Source organism: Tursiops truncatus, chromosome 10 (assembly GCF_011762595.2).
Source record: "Tursiops truncatus isolate mTurTru1 chromosome 10, mTurTru1.mat.Y, whole genome shotgun sequence".
NCBI lineage: Eukaryota > Metazoa > Chordata > Mammalia > Artiodactyla > Delphinidae > Tursiops > Tursiops truncatus.
This window is the reverse complement of record NC_047043.1, coordinates 4,284,672-4,309,416: the sequence shown is the minus strand read 5'-3', so window position 1 is coordinate 4,309,416 and position 24,745 is coordinate 4,284,672. Positions and strand designations below refer to the sequence as shown.

At 44.9% G+C, this 24,745-nt stretch overlaps 1 protein-coding gene across 2 annotated transcripts in view; it reads left to right on the top strand.

Annotated features, from left to right (window-relative positions):
* The first annotated feature begins 1,411 nt into the window (after positions 1-1,411).
* F13A1 (coagulation factor XIII A chain) overlaps positions 1,412-24,745 on the top strand; it is a 136,644-nt gene continuing 113,310 nt past the window's right edge. The window contains exons 1-4 of one of the 2 annotated variants that reach the window (XM_033863792.2): positions 1,412-1,539; positions 1,746-1,822; positions 3,725-3,872; positions 12,381-12,569. In XM_033863792.2, coding sequence (XP_033719683.1) covers positions 3,743-3,872; positions 12,381-12,569 — 319 coding nt within the window. In that variant the 5' untranslated portion in view covers positions 1,412-1,539; positions 1,746-1,822; positions 3,725-3,742. Of the gene's footprint in view, positions 1,540-1,745; positions 1,823-2,148; positions 2,165-3,724; positions 3,873-12,380; positions 12,570-24,745 lie in introns of those variants that run through there. The other variant, XM_033863794.2, reaches the window with a different exon arrangement.

Below are 24,745 nucleotides of genomic sequence, written 5' to 3'. Positions count from 1 at the left end.
CTCAGGCCAGAAGTGTCACTGTGGTAGTGGTTTTGAGGGTAGCAAGCCTGTCCCAAAGGCACAACACAGCCAGGAATCCCAGGGGGACCTGGCAACTGTGTAACCTGATCTGGAGGGTGTAGGGCTGACCACGTGGGCAAGGGTAGCTAGGAATCCAGGACACTCCTGGTCCAGGATTTTAGGGAAGATTATATATCTCATCTTAGACATGATGAGCTGCAAGTTATTGTTGGGACATGCCAAGTGAAGATGGCTGGTAGGCAGTTAGAGAGGGGACTCTGAAGCTCTGGAAAGATTATGACTAAAGACCTAGATGTGGGAGAAGTCAGGATGGAAACTGAAATCATGGCAGTTGCTGAAATCATCAAGGGAGTCTGTGTAGCCTATGGAGGAACTCTAGAGAGCGCATCTCTCAGAGGCCCGGGGGAAAGACCTTCAAGGCGAGGGTGGGCAACAGAGTTCAGCGCCTCCAAAGGTTAAGTAGATGGGAACTGGATCCTGTCCTTTGGATCTAGCAACGGCCATGGATGACCCTGAACTACAGTTTCCGTAGAATGATGGGGGCAGAAGCTGGCAACGAAGAGGGGAGAGAAGGAACGATAGCTGGGGGATGTGGGTTGAGCAAGGGTTTCTTAAAATACTAAAGAGACTTGAAATTGAATACATGCTGATGGGAGGGAACTGCTAGAGACAGGGAGCCTGAAGGTACAGGAGGGAGAGTGGAGAAGCCGCACAGCAAGGCCCTGAAGAAGGTGACAGGGAACACAGGCAAAGGGGGGACACAGCGCACTTGGCCACGGACAAGGTGGGAACCTTTCTACTGTAGTAATAAGAAGAAACAGGGAAAAGATGGGTAAGTTTGCAGGCGAGTGCATAGATTTGGTAGCAAAAAACTGAGAGAATTCTTAAACAGTGGCATCGTTTTTTTTCCCTAGTAAATTAGATCAAGTGACAGGGTCAGAAATACGGAGACAGTAAAGAAGGTTAGAGATAGCCACGACTGGAAATAGGAGTCTATAGAGATATAAAGACTCAGAGGAAAAGAAAGTATGGAAAATTTTAGAAGGAAATTTTTCTTTTCTTTTTCTTCTATTATTTGAAAAGAAACCAAAATGGTTTTCAGAAAAAAAAAAAAAAGTTATTTTCTAATTTTTGTAACACTCTGAAAGGTATTTACTCATCTTCCCTCCAGCTGGGCATCCCCCCACCCCCACCCCGGGCAGGAAATCTTGTGGTTAGATGGTGGCGAGGCTCTGTGGATGGTTCAGGAATGTAGCCCATGCCCCTCAGCTTTATTTACCCAACAAGGACACGTTCCTTGCTGTGCGTGGTCACAGCTGTCCGTTACTTGTCTGTAGGAGGGCAGACCCTCCCTCCTGCCAAGCCGCACCAGCCGCCCTCGGAATCCTGGAGGGCGAAAACGTTCCCTTGTGCAGGAAGACCCCTCCTTCCCAGCCTTCTGACCAAAGTGGGAGAGGGGAAGGGGGCGGAGTCTGCCGGGCACTGCAGGGCACTCTGCCCGGGGCTCCCAGCCACCAGGTTGGAAACTGGGAGAAAGGGGGGCCGGGGGGGGGGTCATGCCGGAATAACAGCAGCATGGCTGGGTGACCAGCAAGTCCCAGAGACGCTGCTGCTTCGCCAGCCTTCGAGAAGGGGGAGGAGAAAACGCTGCGGGATGGGGGGAGGAAGCGGGGGGGGGGGGGTCCTTAGGAAGTTATTTAAGAGCTAAGTTTCCTGTCGTTTAGCCTGTGTCCTTTGGAGGGAGTACTCCAGAGACGCCCAAAGCCAGCCTGCGCTGGGACACTTCGGGAGGGAACCGCAGGTAAGCAGCCGCCCCTTCTGCCGGGGCATCCCGCAGCCCTGCGTCCACCTCCTGCCCCTGGGTTTCCGGGCCGATCCGTCAGTTGGTGCCCGGAGTGCGGGGCAGCGGGTATCGGGAGCAGCCCCAGCGTCCAGTTCCGTTTCGCCCCTTACTCCGCATCTACGCAGCCCCACTTCCGAGCAGGCCTTCTCTCAGGCATCCCACGAAGCTTCCCTAAAGGCGCTGCTGCCTGAAAAGGGGCACCTGGGGTGCTCCCCCAAAGGACAGCCCCACCCCTTTCTTCAGGGGAGCGGACTATGGAGAGAGAATGCAGAAGGTTGCAGAGGGGGCAGGCAGGGCCAGGTAAGAACACCTGCTTGGCTGGCACTGCGAGTGGTCCAGCTCCGCTCTCCATCGCTGGCACCCCATCCCCCCAGCCGCAGGCAGCCGAACTGGAGCACCTGCCCCAGCCCAGACCTGACAAGAAGGGGGCGCTTCTGCCCACCTGCGCTCACCCAGCCTGGCCTGCACCCGGGCAGCACCTGGGGCGCCCCAGTCTCTGCTTTAATGGTTCTCTCTCCCAGCGGGCCACCGCACTGCTCTGTCCAAACATTCCCCTCCGCTAGCAGCCCTGCAGCCCACCCCAGCCACTCCCCACCAGAGGAAGGCTTTTTCCTGCCTTCTCTCTATCCGTAACCCTTCTCTCTCCCCTCCCCCCACCCCTTAACCCGCCAGAGCCTGTAAATCTGGCCGCAGGTATTTCTGGATACCCACCCAGACTTTACACTTCCAAACGCTACTGTCTGCTTCCAAGCCCCAGTGCCTTAGGAAGGGGCTCCAGCTGTGCTCCATTTTCGCTCCACACATTTCTGGGACAGTCTACTCCCCTCGCCTCTGTAAGGGCTACTTCTCATCTTCTGAGGGTGCGGAAAACAGCCGAAGAAACAGAGTCGTGACTGGGTAATCCAGGTGATCAAGGGGAAAGCTTCATTGGAGCCAGAAACAAGATCTCCCTTCATCTGGTCTGTTGGTCAACAAGACCCCGACGGGGAGGTGTGGTGATTAAACGGGTTGTTTGTCCACACAAACTCCAAAGGAAGGGGAAGCAGGCGTGGAGCAAGGGCAGTGTTAGCTGACCCAGTAAGTTTAGCGAGCGGGCTATTTACAGCCCTATTTAATATTGCAGTGGCCTCTGCCTCACCTACCCCAAATCTCACCTCCCTTGTCCCGCCTCCTGTGGTCCTGACCCCAAGGCAGCGACCACCTTCTCACACCCTACCGAGCGAGTTCACTTAAGAATCTTGGTGGGCTCATCCGTACCCCGCCTAGACTGGAAGCTTTCAATTCAAGCATCCTCCTGTTTTGTTCTCAGATGTACCCCAAGTGCCCAGAATGCATGGGGGGGCTCGATAAATATTGGCTGAATTAACTTGCAGACATGAATGCTTGAGAGGATGCCATGATCCTCTCTGGATCTGGCTCTGCAGGTAACTCTGCCACTGATCTGGACATGGGTGTATGAGTTTATTCTTATAGTGACGTAAGCCTCATAAGTCTATATAAAATGGGCAGAGATACCTGCATAGGATAGCAAACGTTTCTTTCAAGAGATTGCCTTTAGGGGGAATGAGAAAAAGACCCTGCTTTCCAAAATCTTTTACGTTTTTCATTTCTTCAAATAAGCCCTCTTTCTTCTGCTTTCCATATGTTTTGACAAACACGAAATCTCCCCGAGATCCTTGGGGAACCGTACTCCATCATTAGACTCATCCTTCCTGCCACGTCTCAGGGTTCATTTATGCGAAACTCAAAATGTGTTGTTCTAGAGTCGTCACAGACAGATGTGTCTCCCTGTTTCTGAGTCCTTATCACAAATGCAACTGGCTTCACCTTCCTTTCCGTGCCTCCTTTTCTCCCCTCAAGGAGCCTGTGAGGCTGAGAATGTCGGAGTCCTCGGGGGCCACCTTTGGAGGCAGGAGAGCCATCCCCCCCAACACCTCCAACGCATCAGAGAATGATCCCCCCACCATGGAGCTTCATGGGCTGGTGCCCCGGGGCTTCAACCTGCAAGGTACAGTCACCTCCTGGGCCGCCACGGCCGGCCTTCCCTGCGGGTGCTGGCTCAGCACCCTCTGTCTCCACCGAGCTCCCACAAACACTGGTCCACGACCAGTCTCTGGCTTTAAAGAAAGGGCCTCCCAAACCCTCTTTTGAGTGGTAAAAGGCCAGGATCCTTGTCCCAGTTCTGCCACTTAATGGCTTTGTAATCTCAAGGAAGTCACCTCTGCAAAACAAGGGCATTAGCGGAGTCCTCTTCCAGCCCTACTGTTTTATTTTTAAGAATGTTCTCTAGCTGGAAGTTTCCACTTCCAAAACACTGTGGCTTTTGTGATTGTCTAGCTCACACCTCCTTCCTGCCCCGTCCCCGCATCCATCGCTGTGAGTCTCAGAGCTGGTGAGAGATGCTGGACCCTGACGGTAATGGGGATGGAAGCCCTCTGCTTCTCTCCAGAGCAGGCTGGGGGGCAGGTGAGGCAAGCTGCTTCCCCTGCTCTTGTCTCCGCCCATCCGGAGGGACCTGCTCTGGGAGCAGCCGCCAGCCGCTGACCTCCACTCAGCCCTGTCAGCTGTGACGGGACCCAGTTACCAGCAGTGGCTTGGTGACACAGACACCGCTCCCTTGGGCCATGGCAGGGACATTCAGACTCACGTCCCTGAACGGCATCCAGCGGGAGCACATTTTGTCAGTTGCACACATGCACCCAAACCCACTTTTGCTCCTGAGGGGCTCTGTGTGCTTTCACTGGGGGGTAAACACCCACTTGTAGGGGTAGGTGCCCACGATCACCCTGTGTGTGTGGTTAATCTGCCTTGTCCGAAAGAGACCAGAGGTTGAAAGCAAAGGGAAAGGACAATGTGGATTACGAACAAACCCAGAAAGTCAGAGAACAGCCTGGGTCTGGTGGGCAAGTTTGATTGTGTTAGTATCATGTCTGGACGGTGTGATATCCAATTGCGAAGACAGAGAGATATCCAGTACCACCCGTGGGGTACCATCCAAACTGGGAGCAGGGGGCTCACGGAACTGAAGGGCATCTTCGGTTGAGTCGAGGGACCAAGACAAGGTGTGAACTTGGAGTTCCGAGCTCTGTCCCTACTAGCTGCTGCACTCTCTAAAACGCCACCATTAGAACCACAGAAATGAGTTTTAAAGGACTTGCTAGTCAACTCATCTAAATCCCCATGTTATAGGCTGGGAAATGGAAACCAATGTAAGCACTTGGTGTTTACTCCTTCACTTCTCAGTCTAGGAGTCTTCCTCCCTCCCTCCCTCCCTCCCTCCCTCCCTCCCTTCCTTCCTTCCTTCCTTCCTTCCTTCCTTCCTTCCTTCTTTTTAAATGCAAATAAAATTGGAAAGTGTACAGATGTCAAATTACCAAGCAAGTTATCTTGGTGTATTCAGTTTTCTAGCAAAATTCCCCTCTAGCAGAGAAGACTCTGGGACCCAGGAGAGGGGGGCAAAGTGCTGGAAGAATTGGGGGGGGAGCAGAAAGAGAAAGGGGCACAGGAGAAATGGGAGGCAGCACTGAGGCAGTGAGGTGTAGCAAAGTGTCCCCTGGTCCAGGACTCAAGAGACCCGGGGTCCTGTCCCACATCTGTCATTTGCTCACCCTGGGACCCCCAGAAAGTCATGTAAGTGTTCTGAGCCTCAGTTTCCCCATCAGCAAAATGGGAGCAATACCTACTCCACAGTTGCCGTGAGGATCGAATGACCAGTGGCTGTGAGAATACCCAATCAATGCATGCTCATTGATTCAGAATGTGCAGCTTATCATACCTCTGCAAGGTCAGGAACCCACCCAAGGGAACCTTGATTCTAAGGGGGATATGTGCGAGCCTGCAGCCCCCATAGAATTAAAATGAACCAAAATGTTGCCAGTAAGAAAACTGCCAAAGAACTTGAGCAGGTAGGACACTTTTTAAAAATCTGGGATACTGGTTTTTTGGTTACTTATTTTTTGGAGGCAGAGGTGGGGAGTTAGTTTGAACTGAATTATTTTGAAAGATCAGTCATTATTTGCTTGGCAGTCATATGTGTCCACAATCCAAGTGACATTCTGGGGTACGTAATACAGGCCCTGGCATAGGAATGTGTGTCCAGTGAAAAATCAATCCCTTGAGAAATTAATGACTCATCAGCCCTAGAGTCATTGTAACCTTATTATTATTAACAGGTTCCAGGTTTCTTAAACACGCATCCATTTCGTAGTTCTCATACAGATGAGCTAAGTGCTACATGCTCTGAAGATAGGACCTCTGAACCCAGGAAGTATAGCAGTAAGGCCCCGATGAGTAGAACAGAGGAAAAAGAACACTGTCTTGATCAAGGAGGTCCATTTCCCAGTTATCCTGCACATTTCAAATCTCTGTTTAATTGTACTAAAAGTGGGTGTCCTGGGACTAAGTCTTTCAAGTTGTCCCCAAGTCCCTGCTAAGACCTAATCACGTGGGTTTAAGTGCCGTCTTCTTGCAGTTTCCTCAGTGGCCACTAGTGGAGGGCTTGTACCTCGTGATCTTGCCTGAGGATGACTGCCTCCAGGATAACAAAGCCCTAAGACAAACTCTCCACATTTGTTACATGGAAGCTTTCCAAAGTGTCCCGTTAGCATGCGACTCTTGTGAAATTGACTGAGAAGGGCAGAGAGGCAAGAGAGGGAAAATGCCAGATTTTTCGCTTTGAACAGTCTTGTGGCAATCGATGTATATAATATATATTGAGCGTGTGTAATACCTTTAATTCACAACTTCAGTGACTATTTGGTTAAGAATTATTTTTGCCTGTATTTCAAAATGTACAAACGTACATAAGGTCCCTCCCATGTGGCAGCATGAGATTTAAGAAACATTGAGATATTTGAGGTGACGGTGGAACCCCGGAGATGGGACCAGCCAGTCCATGGAGGTGTTTGATGTCCTCCTGTGTTTTTAGGGATCCTTAATGCCCCCTTTGAACTCAATTGTAGCCGAGAAAAATATCTGAAAATCCCCTCAGATTGTTTGGATTTGCATCCATCTCTAATGTTTCGCATGCTCATTTGGTGTTTCTGAAAATCTCTCTAGAGCCTTCCAGGTCTGGAAGGTTATTTTAGCAGGAGATGTTCCGGAAGATAACCTTATATTCTTGGGCTGGTTTGACTCTGTGTTATTAACAGTAGGTGATCAATTTGCAGTAGTAATTATAATACTCACTTGGCAGGTCTAATGCAATTTGAATTCAAACTGGAAAGCAAGCTAGATCTATAAAAAAAATCAAATGCAAGTGGGATCTAGTATTTTTCAGGGTAATGGGGTCTGTGCCTTTCTGATCGTCTCCTCCCTCCCACGACTCCGCGTCAGAACAAAATCAACTAACTGACTAGTTAGTCATCCATCTCGCCTTTGTGCAGAGTAAACCTCTCTGGATTCGAGGTTATTGAAAGAATAAAACAGGCCTTCAATGTATGATTAAGAAACGATGTTGTATAGAACCAGTTCACACTTTCCACTTGATTTGTGGGAAAATGTTTAATGATTGTGTCGGGAACGATCCCAGTCTTTCTCTGGGGACACAAAAATGAACAAGTCAATACCTGGCCTCAAGCAACTGTCCACCTAGTAGATGAAACAAACAAAGAAAAGGAATGACCAGTGGTGTCGGTGGAGTGGGAAAGGAGACGAGGAAGGTTTCGTAAACACAGGACACCTGAGTTAGGTCTTAGACGATAGGTAGGCGTGCCCCGGGCAGACAAGTGCCTGGAAGGGCATTTCTAGCAGAGAGCACAGTGTGTGTCAAGTAGTGAGGACAAGAGAGGGGAGATGAGCCTGAGAAAAGTAAGCAGGGATCACATCCTAACAGGCCTTGAAGACCTTACCTTTCCTCCTGCAGATACGGGGGACTTGCAAAGGATTCTAAATAGCAAATGACAGAATCAGAATTATGTTTATAAAAATAATAGGAGAAAATGGAGAGAAGGAGACACATTTGGAGGCTGTTGAGATACTTCCGGCTAGAGGAGAAATAGACCAATAGAGAAATAGAAATATAGAGGGATTTTCGTCCCTGGAGGTGTTAGACTCATTTCTCTCTTTCTAGCTTCCGCTGAGCATTTCTTATACAGAGTACAGGATATTTTAATAGCAACGGTTGAAAACAATAAGCTGTTTAAGAAAATGTTTTTAAGGATTCAAGTTAATGAAAGTTTAAAATTCTGGGTGTCCAAAAGGAATATGAGAAAGGAAACTTCACCCTGTTGTTTTCACAATAAACAGAGCTACCTCCTCATGGACAGTATTTACACCTATAGTTTGGTAATAATATTACCAAAGATTGCATAGAGATCTCAGTTCACTAGGGAATTCCTAGGATATGAACCTAAACATTTAACTTATTTAAAGGTTCCATCTGTGACAGGTATAATCATTCTCTGAAGAATATCTTTACCAGCTAAGGTGAAAATAATCCACTTTTAATCCACTTTTTTCATATTAGGGGAAGGGTAGGAAGACAGGGAGGCAGCTGGCTCATGAGGAGAGATTTTTTCTTTAGCAGTCTATTTTCTGATGTTTTGGAATTAAGCTAAATTGCGTTAGGTAGACTTTTGAAAGCTGTCACTTTGAAAGAGCAGGCTGCCAAGTTTCCATCTACAATATCTCTCTCAAAACCAAAAAAAAAAAAAAAAAGTAGCTTAGCAATGAGCTGCTCTGTTCTGTTCTGTTCTGTGAGGAACTGGGCTTGGACAGGGAGAAGCAAATTCCTTTCCTGTTTGTGGCGAATGGAGCCTAGGTGATGAGAAGGCTCTTTCAACCTAAACTACGTCTTGTTAAGGCAGTGCGCCAGGACCAGGGCATTCACTCCCTACAGGCAGACTGGACGCTCCCCACCCCTCACCTGGAATTCCAGCACTGCCACCGCCCAATCCGTTTTCCCCTCTGTCACTGGAAGAAGCAGTTTACGTTTGCACAGGCACAAATCTAACCATGTCCGTTTGCTCTTTCAGATTCTTCACTGGATCCCTAATGCAATTAGAGTCCACGTTCCTTAACACGGTCTGCAAGGCCTGCAGGAGCAGCTCCTGCCTTCCCTTCCACTGTGGTCCCACTGCTACGCTCTGGCCAACCAATCACCTTTCAGCTTTTAAAGTAAACCACGCACTCTCTCTCCTCAGTCTTCACTCATCCTCCCCTCTTCCCCACCTCTCTTTTTACCTGGAAAACTTGCTCAGCTTCCTGACCCCTGCTTATACCTCACTTCCTCCAGAAAGCTTCCTTAATCACCCCCCCCCCAATCTGGGTTAGGGGCTCCTAGCCAGAAACCCTCCCCTACTCAGACTCCTATACTTCCTTTGTCAGGGTGTTCATGACACTATATCATAATTACCTGTTCACTCTTCAGTATCCACCACTGTGCATTTACTTAAGTTGCATTTATTTGGTGGTGTCCTAATCAACATCTATATCCATGTCTTGAATGGCAACATAAAATAGCACACTTATGAAATTCCTGGAGGACAGGAAATTAGGGAGGATGTTAATATAGTGAATATATACTTAGGGTCTAAAGTTATCTTAAGAATTCAGAGCAATTAACCAAATACAACAGGACGAAATTTAATGTGAATACATGTAAGGCCTTAAAACTGAGCTAAAAAGAAAAAAACAGTTGCATTGATAGAAATGGCTGAATAACAACATGAGAAAATGACTTATAGGGGTCTGGACTGAGTTTTAATCCACTACTGGTAGAAGTGACATCAGAATGTATTTTTAAGCATTTTGCTTCATCAGATGCTTAATGTAAATCAACAATAAGAGTATCCAGGGCTTCCCTGGTGGCGCAGTGGTTGAGAGTCCGCCTGCCGATGCAGGGGACACGGGTTCGTGCCCCGGTCCGGGAAGATCCCACATGCCACGGAGCGGCTGGGCCCGTGAGCCATGGCCGCTGAGTCTGCGCGTCTGGAGCCTGTGCTCCGCAACAGGAGAGGCCACAGCAGTGAGAGGCCCACGTACCGCAAAAAAAAAAAAAAGAGTATTCAAAACACTAATGGTATCTTGGATTGAAATCATAGAAATATACTATTTATTTTGAAAGATTCAGTGGTCTCATTGGTTTTCATTGGAAAAACCATAACCAGAGTAATGTACTTAATTCTAGGAAAAACGCTATAAGAGAGAAATACGTAAAATGGAATATGTATATTTCAGAACACAGTAATGGGTAGAAGGTCTGGAAATAATTTCTTAAAGAACAGTTGAAGATGTGGAGAATGTTTTACTCAGAGAAACCCTAACAATAGTCTTCATATACCAAAAGAGTGCCAGATGAAATGAATAGAACTTATTCTATATTTACGCAGAAGTTGGAACCAGGATCTATGGTTAGAAAAATTACAGGGAAAAAGATGTCAGTTCATCTTATAAGGATTTTTCAAATAATTGGGTGGTTTAAAAATGGCCTGTTTGCTTTATAAGATAGTGGGTTCCCAGTTCAGATGGAGGCTAAAAGCCTAAGTATTAGGATTTTCATGGAGATGTTTCATGCAATACATAGCAGGTCTACCAGATGGTCCAGAAAGTACCTTTGCCCTCTGAGAGTCTGTGACAGTGCAGTATCAGTATATTCCTTCCATTGGTGCTGATGAATGGAGAGCTGATTAAACCCTTTTCTGAGGAGTTAGGTTTTTAGACATTTTTAAAAAATAAAACAAAACATTATTAAAAGTCATGGTGCTAAGAAAGAGGGCCAGATGAGTTGATTACTAAGGCTCTTCTCAGTTGGGACGTTTATGATTCTCCAGCTCTTTCTGAAGCTGGTTTAGCACTGGGGAGTGTGACCTTAATAAGACCAGAGAACTTAGGAGGAAGGCAGCTTGGAAGAGAGAGCTATAGAAATAAACCTCTTCACATCACAGCATAACGGAAGGAAACTGCCCTTCAGGGGACCATGTACTACAGGGTTCTGAGATGAAGCAAAAATAAAATTGCATCTTGCACTTTCTGTTTGCTACAATGTTGCCGTCAGGATAGTCCATTGAGCACCATGTAAGAAGTGGCACCATGGCAGTTCATAGTCAGCAAGCTCGAAGGAAGCCTCTGGTCCCACTGTGCACCAGGCATAGAGTCAGACCCATTGCGCTGTTAGGTCATTGAATCTTTGTAGAAATTCTCAAGATATTAGTATCTTCATTTTAAAGGTGAGAAAACTCAGCTTCTGAGAGGCAACATCCCTTACCTAAGTAATTATGAGACCTGAGATTCAAACTCAGGATTACCTGGACTTTGAATTCATCAAGGGTGTTGCAGGGACTCCTAGACTTTAGACCTATAGAGTACCTTAATGAACCCAATTTCTCCATTTTGCCTATTGAGAAAAAATGAGGCCAGAGAGCACCAGGGGTCCTGCACAGGATTCCTGTGTAAAAGCGGAGGAAATCACTGAGCCCTTTCAGGGTGAAGCCCCAGCTCTCTGTGTACACTGAGTTCACGGCCATGAGGACAAACCATGCAGCAGTCAAGGTCAGGAAAAGGGAGGGAAGGCAAGAGGCCAGTGCACACCCGCCACCTCGCCCAGCCTTCTCTCTCCAGTGCCCCTTTAGAACTCCAAATGCATACACAGAAATCTGTCTTTAGACTAGATCTTCTAAACTGCAGTGTAGACAGGTAGTTAGAGTTATCTTCACATTCAGTGATCATTTGCAGAGGGAATGGGAAAAAAGCAAGAGGACATCTAACTTTTATCCAGCGCTATCGTGTCTCAGGTAAATATATAACTGACACTTACACTCCCGATTCCAAAAATCAGAGGAAAAGCCTGTAGATTTCGGCGTCACACCAGGGTTTGCTTCCAGATTGGCTGTTTAGTAGCCAGGGAAATTGAGTCTTGTTTCAGCCTGTGCAAAGTGGAAGCAATCCTACCTACCTCATAGGAATGCTGGTACCCTTCCTCCATGCCTGTTCCCTCTGTTTCCTGCCTTTGAAGGACAAGATCTACTTTTAGAATTAAAGAAGGGGGCTGTGGGTTGACCTTCCCTGAAGTAAGAGGAGAATTTTGGACTGATGATCAACTTTGTCCTTAGAACATCCCTTGCAGGCTTTGTCAGATTTGATTCCTCCCTTTTTAAAGCTAAGAAAATTGAAGTGGCATCCCCTGCTTATCCCAACGTGTGGAGGCTGTAGTCATCGTGGGAAGCACCTGACATAACGTAAACCAACGTGAGACTCGGAAGTGAAGCCTTGAACTCGGGTGCCAGTTCCTCTGTATCTAGACCTATTGATAGGCATTATCAACACAGCTTTATTATCCCAAAGTGAGTGCCGTGTGGTCTGAGATGAGATCAGAAGGGGAAAATGCTTTTAAAAAAATCTCCTTTGAAAACAAGGCTGTCACAAGAGACTGGCTCCCAAATCTACCAGCCCCCTGTATAGCGTTTTATCTAATAAACCTTACTACCTTGCGTCTTCAGGAAAATAGTCTTGTTTTTCGAGTTTGTGTTTAAACCAAAGTTACTCAATGGTTTCTCTTGATTGTTTTCTTTGTGTATAGACTACCTTAATGTTACGGGTGTTCACCTGTTCAAGGAGAGATGGGACAGCAACAAAGTGGATCACCACACCGACAAATACAGCAACAACAAGCTGATTGTACGTAGAGGACAGTCTTTCTACATCCAGATCGACTTCAATCGTCCCTATAACCCTAGAAGGGACCTCTTCAGGGTGGAATATGTCATTGGTGAGTGCCATGTGCAAGCCCCTTTCATGACAGTCATGATACCATGGGTCATAATGGAGGAAGGGTAAGGTATAGTTGTGTTATTTCCTGGAATCATACTTTAACAGTTGGCTGGAGCTGGGATTACATCCAACCCCTGGACCACTCTATGCTCTAAGATGGGTCTGATATAATGCCAAACATCAACATACTATTTGCCTAATCAGGAAAAATCTGGTATAAATAAAAGTGAATACAATTGGCATAAAATGTTAATGTGTACGTAGAGAAAAGCATACAGGGCTGATATATGTGTAATTTAATAAGGTTTTTAGAAAGCAATTTGGTATATCTGTTATATTAGAAATACATATGAGCTTTGACCTAGCAATTCCAGTCTTAAAAATCTATACCAATGATATCTAAAATCTTAAAATCCACTTTTAAAAAGTGGGTATTATTACTGCAGCGTTGTGTATGGTGACAAATAAAACCCTAAAAGTAAAGAACTCTCATTAGTGGAATGGTTGAAAATACTGTGATATGGTCACCTAATGGGTTGTGCATTTGACCCATGCCAGGTGACTTTAAGAGAGGTAGTGAGTGAGAAAACAAAATGTAGAAGGGTGTACATAAGATCTTCTGTACATGTGTGTGTAAATGTATATGTGCGTAGATCAATACTGTGAGTTCAGAAAAGAATATGAAGCACACACACTGGTGTTGATACGGGTTCCATGTTGGAAATACTGCCAAAATAAAGGCAAGAGAAGCAAAAGGAAAGGGAACCAAGCAAGAAAGGGAGGAAACAAAGTGACCATGATATGATTATATGGAGGCATCTATGTAAAATCATTGACCTGTGGGAATAAATATAAAGAAATTAAATGTAATAAAATTAAAACTAAAAATACCTCCTTGGGAAAAAAAATCTATGGCCACCGATCACTTGAGGAACATGGTTTGTGCTTACTTGAATTTACAATGCAAATTTGTATATAAATGTGGGAAAATTAGTTGAAGACAGAATAGAAGGGGGAGAGGAGAAAAGAGATCCCTGAGAGTCAGAATAAACAACATCAGTGCAGTGCTTGGGTTCTACACAGAATTGTTTGTTATCCCAGTTGTGCGAAAAGAAAAGGGAAAACGAAATTACTGTTCCTGTGTGTTAGGCAAAGTGAAATAACTCCAATTTAATTTAGGGAACAGACTCTTATTGTTAATATTTTTTAATAATGGGTACTTCAGGTGAGAAGAATCCACAGATAATTTTTTAAACAATATTTTAAAATATGATGAAAATTTATTTTTATTTCTTTCCCTAAGTTCATTTCTCTTTCTTTTGTATATACGTGTGTGCGTGTACATGCTTGTTTGGACTAGATATGATTAAAATGTCCTTGACACATTTTTAGTAAAAGGATCACTCCATGCGTTTCAGTAAATACCCGTAGTTTTGTTCCAACTTAATGGGAATTTTTACCTTCACCTTTATAGCCAAATATTTAGGGCAGTGAGAAGAGGACGGGGAAGCTCTGTCCCTGAACTGGACTTGGCTGAGGTCTCAGATCTTCTCCCACACCCATTCATAAAATAACTAGAATAATGAAAGTCTTAGGAAGAATAAGATGAATGTCTTAGATTGGGTTTCCAGGAAGCAAACTCTGAGAAGGAGATTTGTGTGGAATGAGTTTACTGGGGAGCACTCTCAGGGTCAACATCAGTGTGGGAGTGAAGGGATCAGTGTTGGGCAGAGAGTGGGGTTGAACTCCAATGAACAAATGTTTCAGTGGATCCCATGGTGAGCTCTAGAGCTGGATTGTATCTTTAGAGTTGTCCAGTCTTGGGGCAAGGGCATGGGTCATTTATACTCTAGCATTGATGGTCATTGGCTACAAGCTACCCCCAGGGAGGGAAAAATTGGTGTAGTTGGGTCTCCATGGCTGAGGGTAAACCCATGAGACCAGTTCAATGAGAGCTGTGAGCCACCAGCGTTCCCAGCATCGGGGCAAGGATGCCTGTGTCCTAAACACAAAAGGTCTAGGTGGCAGACCACAGAATCCACTACAGTAAGCATTTAAAGTCTTCTCTTTTTATAAAAAGACATTTTTATAAAATGTCTTTTGTTCCTTCAGCAAAAAGGTGGGGGAGGGAAAGCATAGCAAATTTGCCTTTGAGATAAAAAAATCTATGTATTTTAAAAAACAGCATATCTCATAAAACTCAATGTCACCCCCCCCCCACAATCCAATCAAAAATGGCAGAAGACTTGAATAGCCATTTTTCCAAAGAAGATATACAGACTGCCAACAGGTACATGAAAAGATGCTCAACACCCCTAGTTATTAGAGATATGCAGATCAAAACCAAAATGAGGCATTATCTCACACTTGTCAGAATGGCTAACAGCAAAAATCTACAAATAACAAATGTTGAAGAGGATGTGGAGAAAAGGGGACCCTCCTACACTGTTGGTGAGAGTGTAAATTGGTATAGCCACTATGGAAAATAGTACGGAGTTTCCTTAAAAAAAAAACAAACCTAAAAATAGAACTACCATGTGATCCAGCAATTCCACTCCTGAGTATATATCTTTAAAGAACCCCAAAGCACTAATTAGAAAAGATAAACACACCCTACTGCTCATAGCAGGACTGTTTACAATAGCTAAGACATGGAAGCAACCCAAATGCCCATCAACAGATGATTGGATTAAGAAGATGTGGTATATACAAACAATGGAATATTAGCCATAAAACAATGAAATACTACCATTTGCAGCTACATGGGTGGACCTAGAGAATATTATGCTAATGAAATAAATCAGACAGAGAAAGACAAATACTATATGATATCATTTTATATGTAGAATCTAAAAAATAATACAAATGAATGTATATACAAAACAGAAACAGACTCACGGACATAGAAAAAAACTTGTGGTTACCAAAGGGGAGAAAGAAGGGGGAAGAGACAAACCAGGGGTGTGGGATTAACAGATACAAATTACTATATATAAAATAGATGAGCAAACAAGGTTCTACTGTATAGCAGAGGGAATTATACCCATTATCGTGTAATAACATTTAATGGAGTATAAGCTGCAAAAATACTGAATCACTCTGCTGTACACCTGAAACTAACACAACATTGTAGATCGACTCTACTTCCATCTTTAAAAGTGTAATTGCTCTGATGAGAAGAGGTAACTGTCGAGTGTGAACTGGAAATGAAATTCAGTGCAAATGTTTGGATATGTGGGTGTACCTCAGTTTCAAGAAAGCTAGAATGTGAAAAAGTGATTTAAAAAACAGAAAAGAGAATACTTCGTAAAAAAATAAAGGACACATAAAAGTCTCTTCAAATATTTATTTTAGGGTGTTTATAAGACGGTTAGGTTTATCAACAAAGACCAATTTACGCACTACTTTTAAAGAATGTAACTATTGAAGAGAGAGACCTATCGTCGTATTGAAAATATGGAGAAAATAACCACACTTATTTGCTTCCAGTCTGCATTTCTTTGTTATTGTTCTTTTGTCTTTCCCTGTGACTTTATATAAGATGAGCTGGGATGTCTTAATACCCTGGAGTTTTCTTCTGTGGCTGTCCTCAGAACTTAGAGTCATGGGACTTATTTATATGTGATTCTGCCTTCAAATCAAGCTTCTTTCTTTTTAAATATTCAAGTAAATAGTCTCTCGGGTGGTCCCAGATTTAACCATTGTACACTGGGTTCTCGGAGCAGAGAATGTGAACAGGGAGCTACTGGCTTTCCTCTGCCAGGGCCTCACTAGCTTGTGCTGCAGACGCTCTCAGCGCTTTGATAACTGCGTTCATTAGTTGCTGGCCGTGCACCGCTATCTCTGTGAGTTATGTGGGAGGTGTTAATGAACTTGAGGAGGTGGGTGTGACTAGAAAATATGCCTGGTCATCTGTGGGGCCTTTTCTCTCTTTCCACCCCTGAGCCTGCAGCCATGACAAATCATGGAAGGCATGGGGCAGAGCGTTAATTACAGGTTTCCTTAACCCGTAGCTGGGGCTGTGAAAACCTAGAACAGCTTGCGGTGTTAATTTGCTGTTACTTTAGCATGGGCTCCCTACTTGTGTGATACTTCTTTGAGGCAGTCATTCCAAGGAAAGAATTTGCAGCTATCTTCCTTACCAGCTGTCCCCCCATCAAAACAACAGACTCCCCCTACCCAGTGAGCCGTCCAGAGTGGCTGCAGGGTTCTTGGGCAAGTTCCTTTCTCCCTGGAGTCCCATTACGGGAGCACAGGGATGTCGAGGCCAGCACCTCAGACATTCTCTTGATCTTTTTCCTCAGTCCCTCAATGGCTCCCACGGTGCCAGGTTCATATTTCCGGGTACCTCAGAAAGAAGAGGGGAAGGATGGTATCAGCAAAGCCTGCCCCTCTCATCAGAAGAGCAAAGTTTTCCCAGAAGCCCCAGCAAACTATTGATGTCTCATTTGTTACCCTTACCTGTAAGAGGAGCTGTGAAAGTAGTTCGTTTTTCCAGTCTCCTCAGAGAGGGACAAGGGGAGCTAAGCATGGATGCTGGTAGACACCCAGTGGTGTGTGCTGGAAGTCCCTTCCAGCTGTGCAAACCTGGGAGTCCAAAAGTACAGCCTTTTCTGAGCACAATGATGGAGGTCATTCATGGGTACAGTCATCACATGCCCAAGCATTAATAGGACCACAGCAACTGCCTATATTCTGCATTATTAACCCCATTAAGACACTGAAATGGCCTCAAGACTTCAATATTTCTATTTCACCTATTTCTTGAGTAGTGTCTATCTAGAGCCAGCTGGGGTGTCAGACTGCTGTGTATTCAGGATGGGAGTGACATGAACGATTCTTATTTGGAGGGTTTGAGACTGGAGAGAAGGTGCTCAAAGGAGAGAGGGTGAGAGCCTGGATTCAGGCAGTGGTTGTAGAGATGGAGAGGAGAGGTGGGATTTGAGAAACGTTTAGGAGGGAAAAATCTGCTGGACGTGTGACTGGTAGTCTTCATGGAGTTACTGGGAGGAGAGTCAGCCACAGCCCCAGGTTGCTGGCTTGTGCGCTGCCAGCACTCCCAGATGAGATAAGGAGTGGAGGGAATTCAGGAGAGAAAGACTGAGTGTGGGAAGTGATAATGACGCTAGTGGCTCCCATTGACAGCTCACCTGCTGGCACAGGGTACTGAGCAGAGGTGCCACATGCTGCCCATTTAACTCTTCACGCACCCCTCTGGGCATTGGACTGTAGTTATCTCCATCTTCGCAGTGATTAAGGAACTTACCCAAGGTCACGTCTGGAAAGTGCTAGGGCTGTAATTCGAGCCCAGGCATTCTCTCCTAATCACACCGCATAGGACCTCTGCCAATGAAACAGTAGTGATATAAATGAGGTTCTATTTGATCCTCTGTGTTTGAAGTACTTGAGGGACTTCCAGGTAAATATGTCCAATCGATGGTCCCATATATCAATCTGAAGCTTAGGGAAGAGGTTTGGGTTGGATATATGGAAATTTGAGTATCATACATACATAGATGGGCAAGATCATTCAGAAAACATAAATCAAGTGAGAAGTGGACGGAGGCTTTAAATCTTGGGGAAAATCAACTTTTAGGGAGTCAGTCCAGGAGCTGCCACCCCTGGAGGAGACAAAGACCACGTGATCAGATGAGTAGAGGGGCCATCAGGGAAGGGCAGTGCCACTAAATCCAAGAGAATTAGGTGTTTAAAGAGGAAATTGTTTAATCTTTTTGGAAGAGAAGAAAATTTAGATGATATCTGGAGAAGAATGTGAGTAAGAAGAGGGGTATTTTGTCTTGGGTGTCTGTTTTAGGACTGGAGGTACTTGAACTTGTATGTAGGCAGAAGGGAAGAAGGCAGTGGAGGAAGAACCCTGAAGATTCAGGAGAATGCTGGAAAAAATAGAAGCATAGCGTCAAGTGGCTTGGATGAGGGGAAGACACAGAAGAAGACTTTATCTTCTGAGGGTGTTGGAAAAGAGGTAGGGTGCGTGTTAGTATATTTGGTGGAGAGATCGGAAACTGATTATCATGCCTGATGACCTCAACTTTATCAAAGACCTAGGAGGTGAGCAGGTGCTACAGGAGCTTAGGGAGGAAAAGGACCATCTCTCATATCTGAGAGCATCACCCAAATCCTTAAAAACTAAGCACCCCGGTGGACTTATGTTTCAGAATCACCATCCCTGGCTGTCACAGACACAGCACAGTGTCTCTGCTGACAAATGTCTTGCCCCAAGTCATACAGCTCGAAAGATGTAGAGAAATTCCCTAGCCTGTGCTCTTCCCACTATTTTATGCAGGATTTTGATGAAAATGGGCTACCTGTTTCATGATTCTGAAGCAACACTGATACAGGATGTCACTTCAGATTTTTGCTGCTGTGTGTTTGTGCAGCGACGATCAGCGTGTTCATTCTTAAGTGCTTCTATGAAGTGACTGATAATGGCATCTAAGAATCTAGGACAGTGTTACCCAGAGTGTGCTCTCTATGAACACCCGTCATGTGTGATGTTCCTTGAAAAGAAAAGTTCTGTGGTCAAATGTATTTGGGTCATGCTGTGTTTCCTGCCTCTCCTTGGAGAGCTCCAACACACATTAGTATATTAAAGGCTCTGAGGGGGTACAAAGTCAAAAAAAGAATCTTCTTTAGCCTAACTGTCCCAAAATGGTTTGACTGCAAACACTACTCCACCCTATTTTATTGTTATGATACCCTTTAGGAAAAGGCAGAACTCACTCTAGGAAATGCCAAACTACAGTTGCAAATTACCTTTATTCTGCAGAACACTGAGAAGAGTGGATGATGGAATTTGCATGCGTTTGTAGTCAATGCGCTATGGTAACTTAGCATAATATCTGTTTTTTTCTTTTTGACACTTTTTGTGCCAACATTAAAATAACTCTATCAATTTGGCATTTATATTCAGTAACTTTTCAAAAATGATTACTTTCCTTTTTTATATTTATATATTTATTTTCCAGATTTTTATTTGGCTTCTTGTGCAAAGCACTGCATTGGTATTAAAGTAGTAAGATATGTTTATCCTTTGCCCTCGAAGAGTCTGGAGAGGATAGTCTGAACACTGGAGGTTGAGTTCAATGCCAGCCTCTTGGACAAAACACCTGGAAAGCACCTTGGAGAGAGAGATTGACCATGCAGCTAGTTGGTAGAGACCCCCGGCAAATGCTATTTGAGCTGGGTATCAAAGGATGAGTAGAGGTTGACCCAGTGGAATGGGAAAAAAATGGGAAATGTCAGTGGCGAAAGAAAACTTGGAAGCATATTGACAATCTTGTACACCTAGATAAGGAGTTTAGATGTTCTTCTATAAGTAGCCAGGAGCCTCTATGGAAGAGTTTTAAGCAGAGATTTAAAAGATCTAAGTTTTTAATTTTTAGATTACTGTGGCAGGGTAAGGAAGATAAACTGGAGGTCTGAGATTATTGTTGGGGACATAAGTAAGAGACTTGAAATCTTACTAATAGATGACAAGGTAAACGTGTAAGCATCATTATGAATGATTTTTCCTCTAGTAAAATTGGTGGTGTTTTTCTTTGCATAGTCAAACAAGACTCACCTATAGTAAAGTAATGCACTTTGGTCTGAGGAAGCACAGTATGCTGTAGTGGCTGGCTCTTTGGAGTCATTTCAGGGATGACAGCTCATTTGATAAAAGGGCTGGGGGGTAGTGCAGTGGAGGGGGGATGATTTGGAGTCAGGAAGACCCCAGTCAGCATCCTAGTTCCACCACTTAGAACAATGGTGGTCTCACTTAACCCCCTCAGTGACTGTTTTCTCACCTGAACAAAAAAGGGATTATAATACTTCCAACAGCTATTCATGGATTATAGGAGATAACATACATGATAGCACATTTTCATTCTCACAACAAAACTGGGAAGTGGGAGGTTGGAATAAACCTCATTGAAAATCTGGAAAACAAAATTCACAGGGAGTGAATGATTCACCCAGGATGGTGCAGTGAAGGGGAGGTCGCCTGTCCTTGCCTCCCCACAGACCATCAGAATCTTAGCCCAGTGGCCTGTCCACCTTGGCCCTTTAAAAGAGAACAAATGCATTGTCAAGTAAAAGCATAGAATGAATCCCAGTTACATTGTTTGGTGGATTAATTCATTTGTTCTGCTCTGATCTTCCTCACTGTTCCCCCCGTAAATGAAGACATTTGCTGAGGTCCCAGCCTAGCCAGACTCTTCGAGCAGCTTTCTGTGGGATCAAGCTCTCCATGACTAATATGCCCTCTGTAACGCCCCACTCCATCCTGGGTCTGAAGGGAGGGCAATGGAAGAAGACTGCCATCTCTCCCCTTTAGGGTTATAGCCCCTAAGGACCTTAGCACCAGCGGGCTTGGGGGAGGCTCTCCAGGGAAGGACTATTACTAAATAAGAAAAGGCTGTCCAAAAGGCCAAGAGGAGACCACTGCTCTCTTGTCTTTTCTCTCCTGGCAGCAAGAAAAGATAACAACCACTGAACCTCCAAACAAAACTCTCCCGTGTCTGCAGTATCCATGCTGACAGCTCAGTTAGTCAAATAGGAACCCTGGCAAACCACAGACCAAGTTCTGCCCAGAATTATTTGCCCGCAGTTCTAGCTGAAGTGACAGAGGCTGTTTAGTCTCAAAGTAGGAGGGATTGCCAGGCACATTCTAGTGCCAGAGACCTACAGGGAGCCCCCTTTCCCTGCCTCGTGACCTAATCCCATCCTACAGAGCTTGAGTTTCTCAGCAAAGCTCAGTATCCTGAGGGTACCGGAATTGTCAGTGTGTCTCATCACACGTAGTGTGCTCTGGGGAGCACAGATAAAGGACAATGGATGTTGGAATGAGAAAGCTCACAGATTCCTGACTTCCGCCCTCCTTTCTCCTTCTCTTTCTTATTCCCCGAGTTTGCCTTCACCCTAGCTCCTCTCTCTGTTCTATCTCCATACTTGTGTCTCACATTAACCTCTTTCACTTATTAGAATTCATAACCTTGGCTAACTAGCATCGCATAACTGAAACTGTACTCTCCCAGCACTCGTGATCTGAACTCAGGGATTATAGCGTGTGGGCATCCTCTGGCTTTTCCACATAAATTCTAAGTTCTTGCAGTTTGTGAAGTTGGGGGTGACAGAGGTGGGTGAAAAAAACATTTAATGAAAATGAATGTGTCCACTGTTATCCCTTGGTCTTAAGTCTCCAGTCCGTGAAAAGAGAGAGCAACTGATTGAAATTAAAACCCACTGAAGAAAGGATGAAAGTGGACAAATTATTCATAATCTGTGCCCTCTCGTTACTCCGCGAGCATGTTGTAAGAACCGACTAGGGAACAACTGGAAAGCTCTTGGAACTCCTTAGTGATAGCTGCTTGCTAATAAGATCACCCAGTTACCAGGCTTATTTGGAATATTGCAACTGTATAGGAAAGCTAAATGTTTATAGTGTTCCTTAAGGAAGTATAACTTTCATAAAACATTACTATAACAGCAGCTGGAACCAGACAGGTATTAGACAACCATAAGACAGGCTATAAACCGCTGTACCTCTCTTTTACTATCCTTTCCCCCTTTTCTTTCTTCTCATTATCTCAGCCCTTCTGATCTTTTCTACCCTTTCTTATAATTTCTCTTACTTCCGTTTCTGTCTGTTTCTCTCCTGCTCTTGTTCTCTCTCATACATACACACGGTCCCATGGATGAACCTTTTGATATTTCTCATTTAGTTAGGAGAATAATGCAAATTACCGTCAGGAGGTAGGTACAGCCATCTTTGTATCTGCCTGTAGGTGTTTCCTCAGGCTTCAGGGAGCTGGGCTGGATGCTGTAAATGCTTTGTCGCATCTCCGGCTGAAGCCCAGCTTAGGCATTTAGAGGTTCCTTTGCTGTCCTGTTGGATGTGCTTCGGGGAGTCTTGCTGTGGCTTCTTCAGGCTCCTCTCTACCTCCTTTCCACTCTGTTACGGTGCCTTTATAACATCTCATCTCATCTCTGGTCCAGTGAATTTCTGATGCAGAAACCTCTGCTGTGTCTGGCACTATGTGAGATGGGGGATTTAAGACATTATTCATGTCTTTAAAGAGCTTACTATAGTTGGAGTGTGAAGAAGTCCACAAACAGTAAACGAATATCACTATACAGTATATAATCAAGTGCTGAACGGATACAATTACCTACTAGAAATGTGTACTAGAGGCAGGTAGTCACTATGCTGGGCAGTCAGGAGGGACCTAGGTTAGAGTTGAAAGCTAAGGTCTCGGGACAAGGCAAGTAGTCCTTGAGATGGATCCCGAGGAACTGGGAATTTCACAACAGGGATAGGAAATGTGCACCCTCCAGGCTGGGAGGAAGGCCTTCTTGGAAGTCCAAGAGCTTATTGTTCTGCCGATATTTCTAATGACAAAGGAATCCTTAACTGAATCAAATCTCACAGCTGCGTTTGGGGTTTGGGCACCACTCATTCTTGCAGTGGTGTGGGAGACCTACTCTGGCCATCCCACAAAGGATGCGCCCACCTTTTATAGAACGCGTCTTCACTAACTAGGATTCAGAGCTCAGGTTCTCTGCATGTGTCGGGTGGCATCTGGATTCTCCACGCAGCAAGATCGTCACGCTTCCTAAACCATCCATTTCGTCATGTCAGATTAAAACACGAGCCCTGAAAAACTATCTTTTGTCAAAGATCAGAATCTCATTAACATGATCAAATGCAATTAAGTCACCATTAGTTTTCAAGAACAGTTTAAAGGGGGCTCGATAAATGGTGTAGGTCTCTGTGCTCGTGACAGATCAAGAGAGACTTGGATGATATCCACCCCCTTTATCTATTCATCAGAAATGCCTGTGGGGAGAGTGGAGAGAAGAGATCTGTTATCTCTGCTTTCCTGCTAACCTGGAGATGAACAGATTCTCACACTTTGTGAAACCAAATATACTTAAAAAGCAAAGGCTTCAGGGCAGTAATGTGTAGACTGATAATAAGATGGGTTGTAATAAAAACAAATTTTTAATCTCATTCGTTCATTCACACATTATGTTCACCAGCCATATGTTGATGAACATCAGATCGTTGCCTGCCAAGTCTATAGCCAGGTAGAGAGGCAAGTGTCTCTATGATGAGACGTGAAAGGTATTCCAGCAGCAGCGTGTTGAATTCCTCCATTGTAGTCACTTCTCTGAATTAACACATAACATCTGAAGCTCCCCTAACAGAATGAAAATGCTCCATGAGGGTAGATAATACTACCCAACTGACCCCCGTTTGTAAATTTGCACAGCTTGGCTTTGAAGAATAACTCTCCGACACTCTGCAGAGGGCGGTATCCTAAAGAGGTGAGATGCATAGTCCAAGAACAAGTTTTGAGAGAAAAGACGAAAACCCTGGGGAGTCAGACATAGAGAGATGCAGGAGAGGAGGGTACCATGAGTTGAATGAAGATGTCGAGGGTTGTGTTTATATTCAAGGCAAAAACTGAGAGCCAAAGAGGAGAAGTGCCCGGGAGTAACTGCCCAGCATCCAGTTAGGACTGGCTGCTCTGAAAAGCACGCCTCTCTAAATGTTTGTGCATTTAACAATGTGCATCTGCTCATTGTTAAAGGGGAAGCAATCCAAAGCTTGGTATATTTCACAGAATCACAGAACAGAAATGTTAGGGTGCTGGAAGGAATCTTAGCCATCACTCTGCCCACTCATTTTATAGATCTGGGAACTACCCATGCCCAACAGAGGGATCAAATATACTTTCGCCCAAGGCCAGACCAGGGTCTGATGGAGCTCCATGGCTAAGCCTATAGTTTGTCCTCCAAACCAGGACACTTTTGAGAGGGAAGGTGACTAACTAGATGGGATGCTAGGAAAAGAAGCATAAGCTGGGCAACCTTGGATAGGATTGTCAAATCAGAGCTGAGGTGAGAGGAAGCTACTAGACAGCTAGAGGAACATACAGGGGAACAGGGAGCAATCTCGTGATGCTAACAGTTGGGATCAGTGTCCAAACAGGGCACAGAAAATCCATTTCAAGAGAAGAAGAGTAACCAAGATCATTGGACTGAGTGGGGTGTAGTGTTGATCTAGCTTTGGAAGTGCAGACTGGGGACAGTGAGCTCATCCAGCATAGGTGAGGTCAAGCAGAAACAGCCATCCAAGATGAGGCAAGGCAAGGGAAGAAGAAGCCGGCA